Source organism: Plasmodium knowlesi, assembly GCF_000006355.2.
Source record: "Plasmodium knowlesi strain H genome assembly, chromosome: 6".
Classification (NCBI taxonomy): Eukaryota; Apicomplexa; class Aconoidasida; order Haemosporida; family Plasmodiidae; genus Plasmodium; species Plasmodium knowlesi.
In genome coordinates, this window is record NC_011907.2 from 933,564 (window position 1) to 949,093 (window position 15,530).

The 15,530-nt window shown below is 37.8% G+C and overlaps 2 protein-coding genes across 2 annotated transcripts; both read right to left on the minus strand.

Moving 5' to 3' along the window:
• Positions 1-673: 673 nt before the first annotated feature.
• On the minus strand, positions 674-4,342 carry PKNH_0621300 (uncharacterized protein; the record flags this gene model as incomplete). Its single annotated transcript, XM_002261848.2, has 9 exons — positions 674-733; positions 1,052-1,155; positions 1,317-1,374; positions 1,594-1,680; positions 1,906-2,746; positions 2,976-3,160; positions 3,289-3,373; positions 3,576-3,675; positions 4,165-4,342. 9 exons carry the CDS (start codon positions 4,340-4,342, stop codon positions 674-676), a joined length of 1,698 nt encoding a protein of 565 aa, XP_002261884.2.
• A 1,214-nt stretch (positions 4,343-5,556) lies between these two features.
• PKNH_0621400 (conserved Plasmodium protein, unknown function) lies at positions 5,557-11,490 on the minus strand (the record flags this gene model as incomplete). The annotated part of the gene is made up of 3 exons (XM_002261849.1): positions 5,557-5,570; positions 5,730-5,929; positions 6,119-11,490. 3 exons carry the CDS (start codon positions 11,488-11,490, stop codon positions 5,557-5,559), a joined length of 5,586 nt encoding a protein of 1,861 aa, XP_002261885.1.
• Between the last annotated feature and the right edge of the window lie 4,040 nt (positions 11,491-15,530).

Genomic DNA, 15,530 nt, shown 5'->3' on the forward strand with positions numbered 1-15,530 from the left:
AAATTTTACTTCCATATGATTGATTACGGATGGCCTTTCAAAATGGTGAAAAAAAAAAAAAAAATAAATAAATTAAAATAAATCCGTTTAGGTAATAGGGGTTACATGGTCTGATCATGTACGGTGGAATAGAAGATACATTTCTCCTTGTAAGTGAAAATTTACGCAACGACTGCATTAATTCTGTAACATCAGGAAGGTGCGAATAAATTTAAGTGTGTCATGCCTTCTTAAGATTAATAAAATTCCTTCCTTCGATTGTGCTTCATTTTTTTTTTTTTTTTCGTCCAAATGGTACGACATGCTTGAGACGTGGCATTTATGCATTTTGTTATTACGTACTTGAGGGTGTTGCGCTTCGGGAAATGCTTCATTTGGTATGTCATACACGTAGACGACCCCATGAACGTTTGTGTAGGTATACATGTACTCTGCGTGGGCCCTTTGTAGACGCGTTTTTCCTTGCCACTGTGTAGTGCAATTGGCCGTCCGCAAGGACCTGCTCCTTTCCCTTCCTCTTAATCTTTTCCCCATGCGCTCTCCCCATCTACCAAAGCTATTGCTTTCAAACATGATAAATGTAATTTGAATTAAAAAATGACAGGTGGTCATGGGAACTGGGTACCATATCAGCTAACAAATTCGGACACTGTCTTTTGCTTTTTGGGGATGCTCATTTTATTTTTTTTTCGCTGCTGCTGCTATTCGTCCTCCAGTCTTCTATGGGGAAGGCCTAAAAGGGGGCGAAAAATGGGCATTGCGGAATGGGCACTTCAAAATTGGCACTTCAAAATTGGCACTTCAAAATGGGCACTTCAAAATGGACACTGCAGAATGGGCACTGCATAATAGGCACTGCATAATAGGCACTGCATAAAAGGCACTGCATAAAAGGCACTGCATAATAGGCACTGCATAATAGGCACTGCATAATAGGCACTGCATAAAAGGCACTGCATAAAAGGCACTGCATAAAAGGCACTGCAGTATGGGCGCTTCTTTTCGCGCAATGAGCGTGCGCCCCTTATTAGTTCTTGTTCGTTAAACGCACCTGGAGCTTCGTGATGCACCTCGTTATGTACTTGTTTATGAGTATCCCGACGATGAAAGAAAACACCATTTGCGTGTAGTAGCCATCAATCAACAGGCACTTCCCTGATAGGAAAAAGAGGTAATTTTCGAGTAAGTAATTTCATCTCTACTGCATGTGTATATGTGTGTAGCAAATTGGAGGGGCCACTTCGCAAGGAGTAAAGCAGCCCGGATTATGCACAGCGTAAAAGGATATGAAGCATGTTCCTGTTTTTAAAAGGTACCTCCGTAGCACACTGTTCTGTCTGTATAATCCAGAAGCCACAAAAATATGGTTGACCACTAAAAAGGGAGTAAAAAAAAAAAAAAAAAAAAAAAAAAGGAAAAACATGTGGAGTGGTTGTAGACATGAAATATTATCCCTCTATATCATTCTTTAGTCAAATCGATTATCGGTTGGATGATTCTTTTTTTTTTTTTTTTTTTTTTTATCTTCTGCCGGTGCAGTATCCCTCGTTGACTCTCCATTTATGGGTCATTATTTTTTTTTTTGTAGGTTACGTGTGATCCCATGTTGTTAACAGTGTTTAGGAAGGTCATGTAGGTTCCACCAATTTCGGGGTCTGAAATTATATTTTGGAAGCTCATCTGTTGGGGGGAGGTACAAGGGTGGGGGTGATCAAAGGGGTACACCTAAGGACTCAGTAATGTGCGGGTTGGTGTACACGATGATGCATGGGATGGCAGCTTCCTCCTGAATAAATTCCTCATGGGGAAGAGGTTTCGCTGGGATGTTGATGACCCCCCCAGGGGAAAATCCTCATGCACCACAATACAAGAGAATTTAGACAGCCCTCGTGGTAAGTTCATTACCGATGACACAGTCATGAGGTCGATACAAAAGTGATTAAAAACCTGTGCAATAAAAATGTACAGGTAGTAGGAATACAAATAAGCCTGAGGGAGATGTGTCTTGTTCGAATATATATACTCCGTCAGTGGTAAAAGTGTAGACAAAATAATATTCGAAAGGTATCTTAATAAGTAACCGTAGTAGTATATATTAAGGGGTTTAACATTTTTTGTAATTTTCCCTATTATGGCTGATGATATAATTGATATAGGTATGAAAAATGGATTGAAAATTGCAAACTCTTCCTTGCTGATGCCCTTTTTCAACATTTTGAAGTTGGTGCCCACCTCCACGGAGGCAAATGGAACTCGGATCATGAGGAATATAAAAATAAATATTTTCATCGGTGGTAGGAATATTAGTTGGTACAAGTTTTTATACGTATCCTTTGAGTTGGCGAACTCGTTTGAGTTTTCGTTGTGTTCGTCTCTTACACTAGGGTACTTGTTATACTTTTTACTCGGCGTACTGCTTCCCACGCCATTATCATTCTTCTCCTTCCCATTATCGTCCATCATTTCTTTTTTAAAGCAAGTCAATATAGTCAGCGCCAGAATAAATACTCCCCAAAATTTTAAAAAGATATTCATATCAACAAAGGGTTGAAAGGAGGGATATATCATGTCCATGGTTTCGTGCAAATGCCTGTAATGGCTAGAGTGGTTAAACATGGAGTGCATGCACTCTATGTACTTCCTAAAAATGTAGAAGCAGATGTTCTTGTTGTTTAACGTTAGGAAAGACAACTGTGACACGCAGTAGCCGATGTTCTGTCCAAGGATGTTGCAGGTGGAGGCTAGTCTGCAAAGTGAAAATGGAAAATGAAAAAATGTAAAAATGAAAAAAACGAGTAGGCTTTTCTACACATTATTACTCATGAGGGAATGTTTTTTTCCCCCTTTTCTTCGATGTTTGCTTTGCGTAGAATGTGGAAAGGATAGGAACTCTTTACATTACTCCTTCGTTGTTATTCCACTCGCGTTGTGTGCACCATGCCTACTGGTGCCCTCCCTCCCTATGTTGCGTTTACCCCTTGTTCTCCTCGGATAACATAGTCAGCGCCCATCCATCGACAGCTATATCTTGGGTGGCCATCAAAAAGAATAGCACGAAGAAGAAGGAGGTTAAGAAGTACAAATTCGCGATGTTGCCCCTTTCCCCTAACCACACGCTCACATGATTCCCACAGAAAATCATGGAAAAGCTACAAATTAACTGCGAATTGGAGGGAATTAAAAATAAAGGAAGTTGTATTTTCGTCATTTGGGAGATTGTTTATTTGTTCATTCGTCGTGCGCCACACGATCTTCCCTCTATGTGATTGTCTCTCCTCCTTGAAATACCTGAAGCGGGATTATCCAACTTTTCCTTCTCCCTATTTTTTTATGGTACACAGAATCGACAAGCGGGGCCCACAGCAGTTTCAAGCTGAGAGTGGAATTAAAAAAGTGAGTCGGAAGAATGAGAAACAGTAAGGTAGGAAAGGTATTGGCATGATCCAACAGAGCCCCCCCCACAAACAGGCAAACACGCACAGACACGTACACAGACACGTGCACATGCACAGACACACGCACATGCATTTAGGAGGTACGCCCAGGTGAAAAAATAAACATTCTTGTGTGCTAACCTGAAGGGTATGCTGACTAGGGACAAAATACTTAACTGCGAGTAGCTCACTTTATCTTGAATTATTAAGGGGACGACGGACGACACACCGATCGGGACGCCTTAAAAAGAGGAGGGGGATATGCACGGGTGTGTGTAGGCGTTTATATCTGCTTTGAGGCAACCACGCCATTACGCGGTAGTGTATGATAATTAAGCACGTAGTGTAGTGTTCCATTCTACAAATGCGCTAATCCACTAATTCGCCGCGAAACAGTGTACTGGCGGAATGTGGAGAAAAAAAAAAAAAATGGGTGTATTGCGTTTTGCGTTATCCCGTCCTATATATGCCTTAGAATGCACCGACATGTGCAGGTACTTCTTTACATGTGGGTGTCCACACAGAAGTGCTGAACATGCTGAGGTTGTGCCCCCCACCGAAGCACTCCTGATTAAGAACAGGGGTGAAGGAGCATTTCTCTCAATTTTTTTCCCGTTTTCCCGTTTTTCCCGATTTTCCTAATTTCCACCCTCACAGTTGTGTACACTACACATGCGCGTGGTCGAACACTTGGACAGTCCCTCGCAGGGCGCACATAATGGAGGATTACCTTGTATAGTATATAGCAGTAATAAAAAAATAATGTTGTAAAAGTCGTGGCCTCTGGTAGCCACCTTCACATTCCCCTCATCTTGACAGTAACTTGCTCCATCTTTCACTGCGCCATGTTTTTGCTTCCTCTCTTTTAATACATTTGCTTCGGTTTTGTCATGTACAATTTTGCTCATAATGGAAATTGTGTAATTATCTTTCGTTTTTTTTTTTTTTTTTTTTTTGTGAAAATATTCTAGGCTTCCCTTTTGCGCGCTATAATTTGTGTGTTTGGTTTGCTTCTTTATACTTTGACACTTTGGGGAACCTTGTAAAAACTTCTTATCCCTTGAATCGATTTTTTCTTCCTAACTATTTTGTGCTTGTCCCTTAAGTGGTTTACTTATTTTTTTGATTTTATTTGATTATTTTTTTTTTTTTCGTCCGCAGGAATGTCAGTTATTTTTTCTTTTTTTTCCCCTCATTTTTTGAGTGCCTTTAAGGAAAAAAAATAATTACACCTAAAATAATTGTGCCTTGAGTGCTCTTTTACGTATTTTCCCATGTGCCTTCATAGGTATTTTTTATGTGTATTTTTACCTATTCTTTCTGTACCTTATTAAGAATTTTTTGTGTATTTTTTTACGCATTATATATATATATATATTTTTTTTTTTCTCATGGTGGGGAAAAAAAAAAAAAAAGTGAAGTAGGAAGATGTTCGAATAAATGATAAAAGTAGGCCATGGGATAGGGTTAAAAATAGGCACTTGCATAAATCAGACCTTTCGTAGCTTCGATTGAGGTGTAAAAAAAAATGAACGTTTATATTATTTATTTATTTATTTTTTTACTAACAATTGTGCATGCCAATATGTGTACATGTTAACGCTTTTCGAAGAATTGTTTTTGTTCTTTGGATTTTTCCATCACACCTCGGATAGAGGAATCAGCGCGCGGGCTAATGCGAATGTGTTAATTTGTGCCACGGGAAGAACGTATGCATGTGTACGTATATGTGGTCATTTAATTACACGTGCCTGTATACAGGCAGGCTTACTTTTCTGCGTAGATAACCATAAACTGGTGCTTCATCCCATGTGTGGGTGCCCAGTCTACCAACTATGTTTGCCATTTGGGCGCTATGCATAGAGTCCCTCTTTTGTCAAAACGGAAAATGCTCTTTAAAAATTATAAGAGTTTTAAAGGATAAAAAAAAAAAAAAAAAAAAAAAAACGGGGGGAGATTGCAAGTTTGACTTTAATCAAGGGATGTAAAAAAAAGAAGGAGCTAATTATAATAAATGTTATGACACGTAGAAAGGGCAAAAAAAAAAAAAAAAAAAAAAAAAAAAAAAAAAAGTTAAGCGGGGTTAAAAAATCAGCGTGTGAAATCCTCGGGCCACATTATATCATTCTTCTCTATCTGTGAAGTGGTAGGAAAAAAAAAGGGGGGTGGTGTTTAGTAACGGTTGAGCGTACTTAGTAATAACGGTGTCCACGCGTCTACAGAGCAGTTAACGTGGGGGGGGAGAGAGAGAGAGACGTGCCGAAAGCAGGCACAACCAAATTTGCCGCTACTTACTCCACATGGAGAGATTGTTGTTGTACCCCGTGTAATTATAGTTCCGGTTGGTGTAGCTGTTCTGTTGCTGATACTGCGTATTTTGGTAGTAATTCTGCAGGCCAGGTGGTGTCTGTAGCCCATAGTTGAAACTGTTGTAGTTGAAGAAGTTGTTCGTGTTGTCTCGCGTGGCGTTATATCCGTTGCTGCTACTGTAGTTCCTGTGCAGGGGGGGGGGGGGGGGGGGGAGTTGTGGAGATGATATGTATGTGGTTGAAGGAAGTGGGGTTATATATACATGAAGCGGTACAAGAAGTAGAATGGGTTAAAAAATAGGAGCAATAAAAAAAAAAAGACGACCCTTTTCCATGTTGGTCCCCTTTTTTACAACATGTATGTTTTTTCCTTACAGGTTACTACTGTAGTTAAAGTTGTTCTTGGTGCTTCTATTATAATTGTAGTTCAAACTGTAGTGATTTAAATTTTTCTCGTTAATATTGTTCCAATTATTTCGATATGCCGCAACACTGGTGTTGGTATTGGCAGACGATACATTATTACTTAGGTAGTTATTGTTCTGTTCCTTCTCCTGAGTCATGTTAAAACCGGGGGGAATGTTATAATTATTGTTTGAGTTAACATTGTAGTAGTTGCTATTATGGTATAGTTGTTTGTTTAAGAAGTGATTTTGATTGTTCTGATTATTCTGGGTTCCACTGTTGATATTGTTTGTTTCTACTTTTCTTGTAAGTGAGGAAGAGGTGGAGGAGGCAGTATTTTGTGAATTGTTTTGGTTTATCTGGTTCTGCGTGTATTGACTTATGGAGGTATTATTATTACTGTTGAGTAGATTCTGTTGGTGCTGCTGTCCTGAGTGTTTACTTTGGCTATGTTGACTGGACGTGTGTTGCTTCTGGGCGTTGTTCAAACTGGTGCCAGTTTTACTTGGCTGCGTTTGATTCTGTTTAAGAGATGAAATGGACTGCGATTGCAACTGCATGTCGCTCATGTTTTTACTTATCTGTTGTTTATTCTTTAAGTCGCTCGTAGAACTTGTGGTGCACGACATGGTTAGGTTAGGGTTCACGCTATTATTCATGTTCACATTGCTCATGTTCACATTATTCATATTCATATTATTCATATTCATATTATTCATATTCATATTGTTCATGTTCATATTGTTCAGGGATAGGTTGTTAACTCCGTTGTTGGATGTTCCGTCCACGCATGCACTACTGCTACCGTTGCTATTGCTGTTGGTGGCATTTCCGTTGGTGTTTCCGCTGGGCGAGTTTTGGTTCGAGGTGCTCTGGTTCTCATGCGGCAAATTCTGTTGTTGTTGTATTGACCCAGATATGGATACATCTCCAGAATTACTCAAATTATCATCGTCTAGGTTATTTAGTTGATTCTTCTTTACTCCGACGTTCATGTAGTTCACGTAATTATTCATGTGCATGCTACCGTTGTGTGCATACAAATTGCCCTCATCGAAGTTATCGTAATTCATATTGTAATTGAAGTTATTGTTATGCATGTTGTTGTTTTTTGTGTAGTGGTTGTTTATGAGGCCATACTGAGGCACCAAGGTTTGTGTGGAGTAGCCATTGTAGTGCATATTGTTATAGGGGTAGGAGAGGTTGGTGAATGAATAATTAAACTGGTTGGCCAACCCTGGGGGGGAGTTGTACGAATTGTACATGTTATTATTGTTCAGGTTGTTCATTCCCATACTCATTAAACTGATGTTGCTTACGTCTGTGTTGGTATTTTTGTTGGACATGCTCGTGGTGCTTGTGGCGCCTGCGTTGTTGTTCCCACCGTTCAGGCTGTTACCGCTGGTATTAGCGATACCACTTGTGTTACCGTTACCGTTACCGTTTGCGTTTCCGTTTGCGTTTCCGTTTGCGTTTCCGTTTGCGTTTCCGTTTGTGCCCCCCGTACCAACACCTCCCCCGTGCAGGAACTTGTGCGAAATTTGGTTCAGCTGTATCGAACCGGAATCCTCCCCGTCGTGTTCGTAGTTCTTGCTCTTCAGTGCGCTCTGCACGTACTTGCTACCCTTTCCAGTCATTAGGGCAGACGAGGAATTATCTTGCGAACCATTCGTTCTAGGGGATTGGTTCATGAAAACGGATGAAGAGCTGTTTAACAGATGCTTCGCGTTCTGGTTTCCAGTGCTCACGTTGACATTACCACTATTGTTATGTATATGGTGCTGATGGTTGTTCGACGATGAGGATGACACGCCTGCTGTCGCTCCAGCCACGGCAGAGGAGGACGAAGAAGCTGTCGTTGTCATTTTCGGTAAGTACACATTCTGTGATTTAGTATGCATATGGGGGGTATTATGCTTACTATTGGAAGAGGAAAATATTGATTTGTGCTTGTTCTCATTAAGCATGTCGTTGTTATCTTCTCTCTTGTTGTTTCTGCTCTTAAAATCAAAGTGTTTAAATTCTCTTTCTTTTGATCCTCTAAAGTCGTTATTGTTGTGGTCGTAGTCTCTGTTCTCGCTTTCCTTGTGATGCATGGCAGAGGAGCGATTGTGGTTGGCGTTGCCTACGTGTTCGTTGTTCATGCCCACGGAAGATGAATCGATACCGTAATTCTTCCTGAAGTTATTTTTTCTTCTGTTTTCGCTGTGCGCAATTTTGTTGGTACTATTATTACTAGTAGAGTTATTATTTACTCCGTTGCTGTATCCGTTGTTGTAGCTACTAACCCCGTGGCCGTAGCTCGTGGTGCTGCCTTGGTTGTGGTAACCACCCCCGTGGGTTCCCAAATGACCCCCTGCTTCGCCGTACGCGCCACTATCTCCGCTATGACCACTTCCGTTGTTGTCACCGTAGTTATTCCTTATATGTTCCAGTTTACTATCTGGCATCACATCAATATTTTCAATTTGGTCGCCAGTGATATTTATACTTCCGAAGAAAATTTTCTTGTTCATAGTGTTGCTTCCCATGAGTGCCAAGTTCGGCATGTATATAGGAATACTTGCTTTTTCATTTCCGTCGTAAGCCTCTGATGGGGTCATCTCATCTGACATCAGTTTTTCTGCACTGCATCTTATGTTGAGGCTGCTATTATTGTTACTGCTTACTTTGCTACCCTTACCTCTTTTCATCTCAAGCGTTGGGGAATCTGAAGAGGTTTTCACCTTTGTGGAAATGCTATTGTCATTAATAGGGGCGGAGACTACATCCTGATCATTCTTTTTCTTCTTTTTCTTTTTCTTATCATCAGTATCTAGCTTCGTTTCATTGAGTTTCTTGGAACTACTAACTTCTTTCTTGCTTACACTGTAACTTTCATTTGCGTATTTTTCCTTCTCCGTTTTGGTATGTTCATCTACAAATGAATGTGATTTGTTCCCGTCTATCTGAACGAAGGAAGATTTGTTGTTACTTCTCATGCTAGGTATGGATTCATTCTTTCCATCCTTGCCGTAACTTAACTGGGCTCCTTGGCTATGTTGGTGTTCTTCTGCATCAGACTGGTCTTCACGTTTGTAGCCTGCGTTATTGCTACTACTTACGTTGGTATCCTTTGCACTGCTGTTAGGAGGATGCACATTATTGGAATTGCTCTCCATTTCCTTTTCTTTATCCTTCTCCTTCTCCTTTCCCTTTCCTTTTTTCTTCTGCTTTTCCGGCTTGCCACTCTGCTCGGTTCCCTTCTTAGTGACCTGCTGAGCAGCCGATTCAGGCTTCAATTCTTTGGAACTGCTAAGGGCATTTTTCTTCATGCCGGAAGAATCCCCCTTTTCACCGGCATCTTGAGCATTTGTCGCATTGTTGCTTCTCGTGGTAGCAGTACCTTTCGTGATAACAGATACCCATAGTTTTTCTGGTTGATCATTCTTAATTGGTATTAATTGACATTTGTTTTTTTTTTTCTCTTTTTTATCTTCCTCCGTAAATGTATTATCATTCGATATAATTTGCGTGCTCATCGTTTCGGTTCGTTTCACTTGGGCCTTTTTCCCTTCTTCTACGGGGGATGTTAATGCAGACTGCTTCATTTTGTTGTTAACAACAGATGCATACGACGTGATCGTAGTTGCCTTATCATTGCCCGTCTTTTTAGCACTTTCAGTGGCCTCCTTCTTAATATTGTGATCGTTTTCGTTCTGTATACTACTAGACTGGTCATTATTGTTCCCTGTATCGTGAGCTAGCTTTTCCCCGCTGTATGGATCATATTCATAATCGTAATCTACGCTATTATTCTTACTAGTGCTTCTCTTCGATTTGAAATTGTTTTTGTTCAAATAGGGTGATTGTTTCGATGGCCCTTTTGTATATGAGTTAAAATAGTTATGATTTCCCGCACTGTTGTATACACCTGTTGATTTATTACCAAATGGGGGATACCTCTGCTTGTCGTTTCTTGGGACTAGAGAATCATTTAGGGGCTTGCCACTATATCTGTTGTAGTTTTTATTAAAGTATTTATCATGATAGTTGAAGTTACTATACCTGTTGGCACTCGTGGCCGTCGTCGTTGTTCCGAGACCGTTGGTGCCTACATTGGCGGGGTGTTGGTTACCACTTCCACTGTTCATTGTGGTGGCGCTTGGGCCTTTCCCCTTGGAATCCTTTTTCATACTGTGCTCATCGCTGGACTTGTATTCTCCGCCAACTGCCGTAGATGCCGCTGCGGGTGGTGCTTTGCCGTCTTCCAACTTGACATATTTTTTTTTATCAAATTGATTGTAATGACTATTAATATTGTGGTTAGTAGCAGTGCTACTGCCAACGTTATTGTAAGCACTCTTATTACCCTTTTTGTTTGAGTAATCCTCTTTACCTTTTGCGAAATGCTCTTCATTCACTACTCCGTCTGGTTCTTTAACTGCACTTTTTTTTTTCTTATTTGTATCCCTTTCTTCTGGGAAATTATTATTCATGAAATCTTCACCGTAACTTTCATTCACGCCTTTTTTTTTCTCTTCTTCGGATTTTAGCGTTCCCTTTTTTTTGGTACCTCCTTTGGAGTTTTTCGCCGCATCGCGATTAGCTCCTTCGTCTGCTCCTCTGCCTGCCGTAGTGGCCGCAGCTGTCGAAGTGGCCGCAGCTGTCGAAGTGGCCGCATCGGCCGCTACTTCTGATAGGGATTTTATATTCACAAGTTTTCTTGTACCTTTGTCCATGTCCTGCTTTTCCTTCAACCCCCGCTCCTCAGGAATCTTTTTATTAATTTCATGTAAGGTTGACGAGTTCTCATATTTTGCACGATTGCTTACAAAATGCGTTACTTTATGGTTACTGGAACTAAACGGCTTATTATTATATTGCCCAACTGCAAAGGAGGAACCTGTAATGGTGGTTTTATTTTTCCGAAGATCCTCTCCTCCCCTTAATCTTAACCCTTTGGGAAATATTTTGCCAATTTGCTTATTATCCTTTCTCCCGATATTTCCCTGCAAGAAATTATTTTTTTTGCTATTCTTTTCGACTGGCTTTTTATATTTTTTACTTTTGACAGTTTCCCATAGCCCTTCGTCATTTTCTTCTCTGGACTCCATAATATTACATAATTCCTGCTGAATTTTCTCTATGTCAAATTTGTACAGACTGATAAAGTTATACACATCCTCCTTATTATACCCATAATAGTCCAGTATGGGGGAAATTATATCAATTAATTTTTCTGTTCTGGGGGAATAGCAAGATTTTTCTTCTATCTTTTTTTTGGAGAGTGAACTCCATTTACTTTTGCTTAAATTCTTTATAGTTAGAACCATTGTTTCGTTGGTAGATGACTTTTCCATTATTTTAATTGGTTAATATATTGCATATTCTTTTTTTTTTCTTCCTTTTTTTTTTTTTTTTATTTTATTTTGTTATATATTTTTTCCCTTTCCAACTTTGTATGCGAATTAAATGCAATAGCGAGTGCAAAGTGTACAACTCCTTACACGTGGTTGGAAATGTACATATATATATATATATATATGTATTGTATATACATGTACATATGCATATACATATAAGTATATAAGCACTTCTGTGTGTATATATATACTTATATTTGCACTTATTCATCCAAACCGCAGGGGAGGTACATATATGTTACATAACGTGGAGGTAATTTTTTCTGCAAAATTATTCACTCGTGTGGATGTAAATATGTGTATAACACAGCGAGGGGTACAAAACATTTACGTGCAAGATATGCTTTGTAACTTCTCCGTGCTTCAATACGATAAGTGTATATTTCTGCTTAGGCTTCTATTTCATTTTACAATTGTTCAAAATAGAGCTGTACAAATATATATATATATATATATATATATATTTAGGTGAATTATAATTACGATATGAAGCGCCGCTGGGGACGTATGATACAAGAGGAAAAAAGAAATTTGTATGTAAAAAAGGAAGAAAAAACTGCTTTAGCGTGAATGGTATGGGGGGGGTGAAATAAATGTCACTAATTATATTCTCTGTTTGGCCTCTCTCACTTGTCGTTAAATTTAAGCACGCACATATATATGTACATGTGCTCACGTTTCTTTCCAACTGAATTTTTTTGTGAATTCACATTAGCTTGTCATTTACGTGAACTATTTATCACGTGTACACATTTGCACATGTATATATACGCGTAAGAACATATACATGCGCAAGTATAATGTGCGTACGTAATGACTATAATTCTTCTTCCTTTTTAGCTATTCCACGCGAAGAAATGGAAACATAGAACAATGTACATGGCTGAAATGGTAAGAAGGTTTAAATTCTTTCACAGATGACGAATACCAAAGCAGTCGTTTTTGCAGTGGTGTTATAACTTTCAATTTTAAAAGTAAAATTTTACAGGAAAAAAGGGGGGAAGCATATTCACCACGTTTATATATTAAATGTACAAAATTGTGCATGTATATACATATATCATGGATATATATATGTGCTTGCTTGCGCATATATTTTTAAATACATGAACATGTTTAACACGCGAAGTAGTGGAACTACTGATTTATTGTATACGTATAAAATTGAATTAAAATATAATCCAATTTTTTAATATATAAACAAGTGTTAAAAAAGAAGAAGGTAGTTTTATATACACGTATAATATTTGGTGCACATAAAATTTACTCTTTCGTGAAGATCTTCAAAACGATACAACTTAAATTTGCAGTAAACAGCGAGGAAGAGCTCACGTATGTAATACATGTACGCAATACGTAAAAACGTACGTGGCGCAAGATCACAATATAAATGCTTGCATAAAAAGTATATATACATATATATTATATATGTATACACGCTTATATATGTAGCATTTATATATACATTTAAATGATGGTCCAGTTTTACATCACCAAATCAAGAAAGCTCAATTTTATAAATGACACTACACCGCAATTCTTGTAAAACAGAAATGCATGATTGCTTATTTCCCTTTGGTAAAATAATGTTCATATATAACAAGCAAGGTTTATATGAGAATGCTTGCCGCAAACATAGATAATATATGCGTAAGAATATGAGTATACATACATATACATATATATACATATACGCATAACTTATACATCCACATATGCCATACTTTTGCGTATATTATACATAAACAAAAATTTACAGTTCAAAAAATGTTATGTCGTGCTATGTAGCTGTGAAGTGAAAATAATTATAAAAAATAGCATATATACTATACGTATGTATTATATGCATATATATATATATATATGTGATTAAACAGGTATATATTCATATGTACATTTTGGTAAAAGTTCCTTTATTTTTTTTTTTGCTTAAATCTTTGCTGATTTTTTATCCTTTAAACATATTCATACATATACTATATGCTTGTATGTAGTTTTTTTTTTTACTTTTTCTTATTTCTCATTCGTATAATTTTTTACTTCATTTTTTTCAATTATTATTTCTCATAATTTTTTGTACGTCATAATTTACTTTAATTTAGCCGAGGGCTTTTCTTTGTGCATGAATAAATTAGGGGAAGCTCTTTCGGATGGACTAATTATTAGGGGGGGGGCATAAAATTATACTATGTATATGTACCGCATATATATAATTGCCTGTGCCCTAGGCGTATCTTGTAATGCAGTACACTATACTAATATATATTCTCTGCATAATTTATATTGTATACAGGCGCGTATGCAAATTTTGTGCTTGCTGGACATATGTACAAATTATAATATGTACCTAACGGCGCGCGAGTAAAAATTAGCGAACAAACCCAGTTTATTATATAATACTACGTACAGGTATGTATATATATATATTATTATATATACATGGGTGGTACGCATTTCTGAAAAGGCTTTGTATTTACATATTTATTGTAGGCACGACGGCTCACTTTTTTATTTTTCCCTTTTGGGGGTTTATGTAAAAGAACCCATACGACATATTTTTCATTCGCAAAATTATAAACAGATCCCAAAGAATGAATAAATTAAAATGCAAGCGTCCTTTTTTTTCCAGGGATTGCATATAATGTAAAAGAAATACGGATGGCCGGTGGCATTGTATACGGATTTCTTATTTCTCTTCTAGGAAAAAGTTTTTCTTTGGGGAACTTCGTAGATTCTGAAAGGCGATAACTTCGTTTTAGTCGTTTTGCTTGGCCTTAATAATTTTCATTCCTTATTCTTTTACGTAGTTCAGTGGTTTTCTTATGTTTTGGATCTTTTTTTCATTCGGGTTTATACCTATTCCATTTTTTTACTTAAAAAACCATGCAAAATAAAGTGCAATTTGTGTTTTTGCTTTAGGAACCTTTTTTTTTTTTTTTAATACCGTCTAGCAAATATTGCTCATGTCCCAATTTTAAGGAGAAAAACATTTCCCTGGTAAATATACTCTGGGACGCGCTTCGTACATGACAATTTAACATTGCATTTTACCGTTCCATGTGTTGCTTTAGTATGTAGCATGGGAAAAAAGGGGACAAACGTCATACCAGGAAATTTGTAAGATGTATGCGTATATGCATACACTGATGAACGTGTCATTCTTATTTCGTAAAAGCGGTTCAAGTTCGGTTGGTCTACAACTTTTCCATTCAGTCATATACCTTCTTTACGAAGTATTGTTTACTCAAACTGTGGGCAATGCTAGCACATGTCATACACATACCTTATGTCCGAATAAATATAGTGTGATTGGTAAAAGAGGGACAAACGTGCATATTTCCTTTTTTAATAAGCGCTATTGTGTATACGTAAATTTGTCCCTGCTAAAGTAGGAGAGAGGAATTATTGCCTGTTCAGGTGAAAAGCCAAAAAAGGGGCACCTTTTATGAACAAAATATAGGAAAAAAAAAAAAAAAAAAAAAAACACACACACACACACATATATATATATATATATATATATATATATATATATATATATATATATATATACGCAGTTTAAACAGTTTAAGTAATTTTTTGGCTAGCTTAAAAAGTTGCACATTGTCATTCAACATCGGGCGAAAACGGCTTCACGCATGTGTGGTGAAATATGTCCAAATGAATATCCGTAAAATGGGGAAAATATGTATCCCCCAAAAGAGGTCTTTTTTTACCCGATGTACTAAATTACAAAATGTTAAGAAAACACTTACTGATGCAACGCTTTTTTTTGGCTCTCTCACAAGTTAATTTGTTAAGCGTTCTCCTTTCCTTCTGTTCGGCTTTTGCGAAAAATGACCGTTCAAAGGGATGCCTGCTCACAGCACGACTTCATAGGCACAGACGTTATACCCCAATTTTCACTTTGCGTGAACACACAAATGTTTGAATTTTCCTATAAAACAGTTGACCAGTTATTAATATTAAGCGTGTTA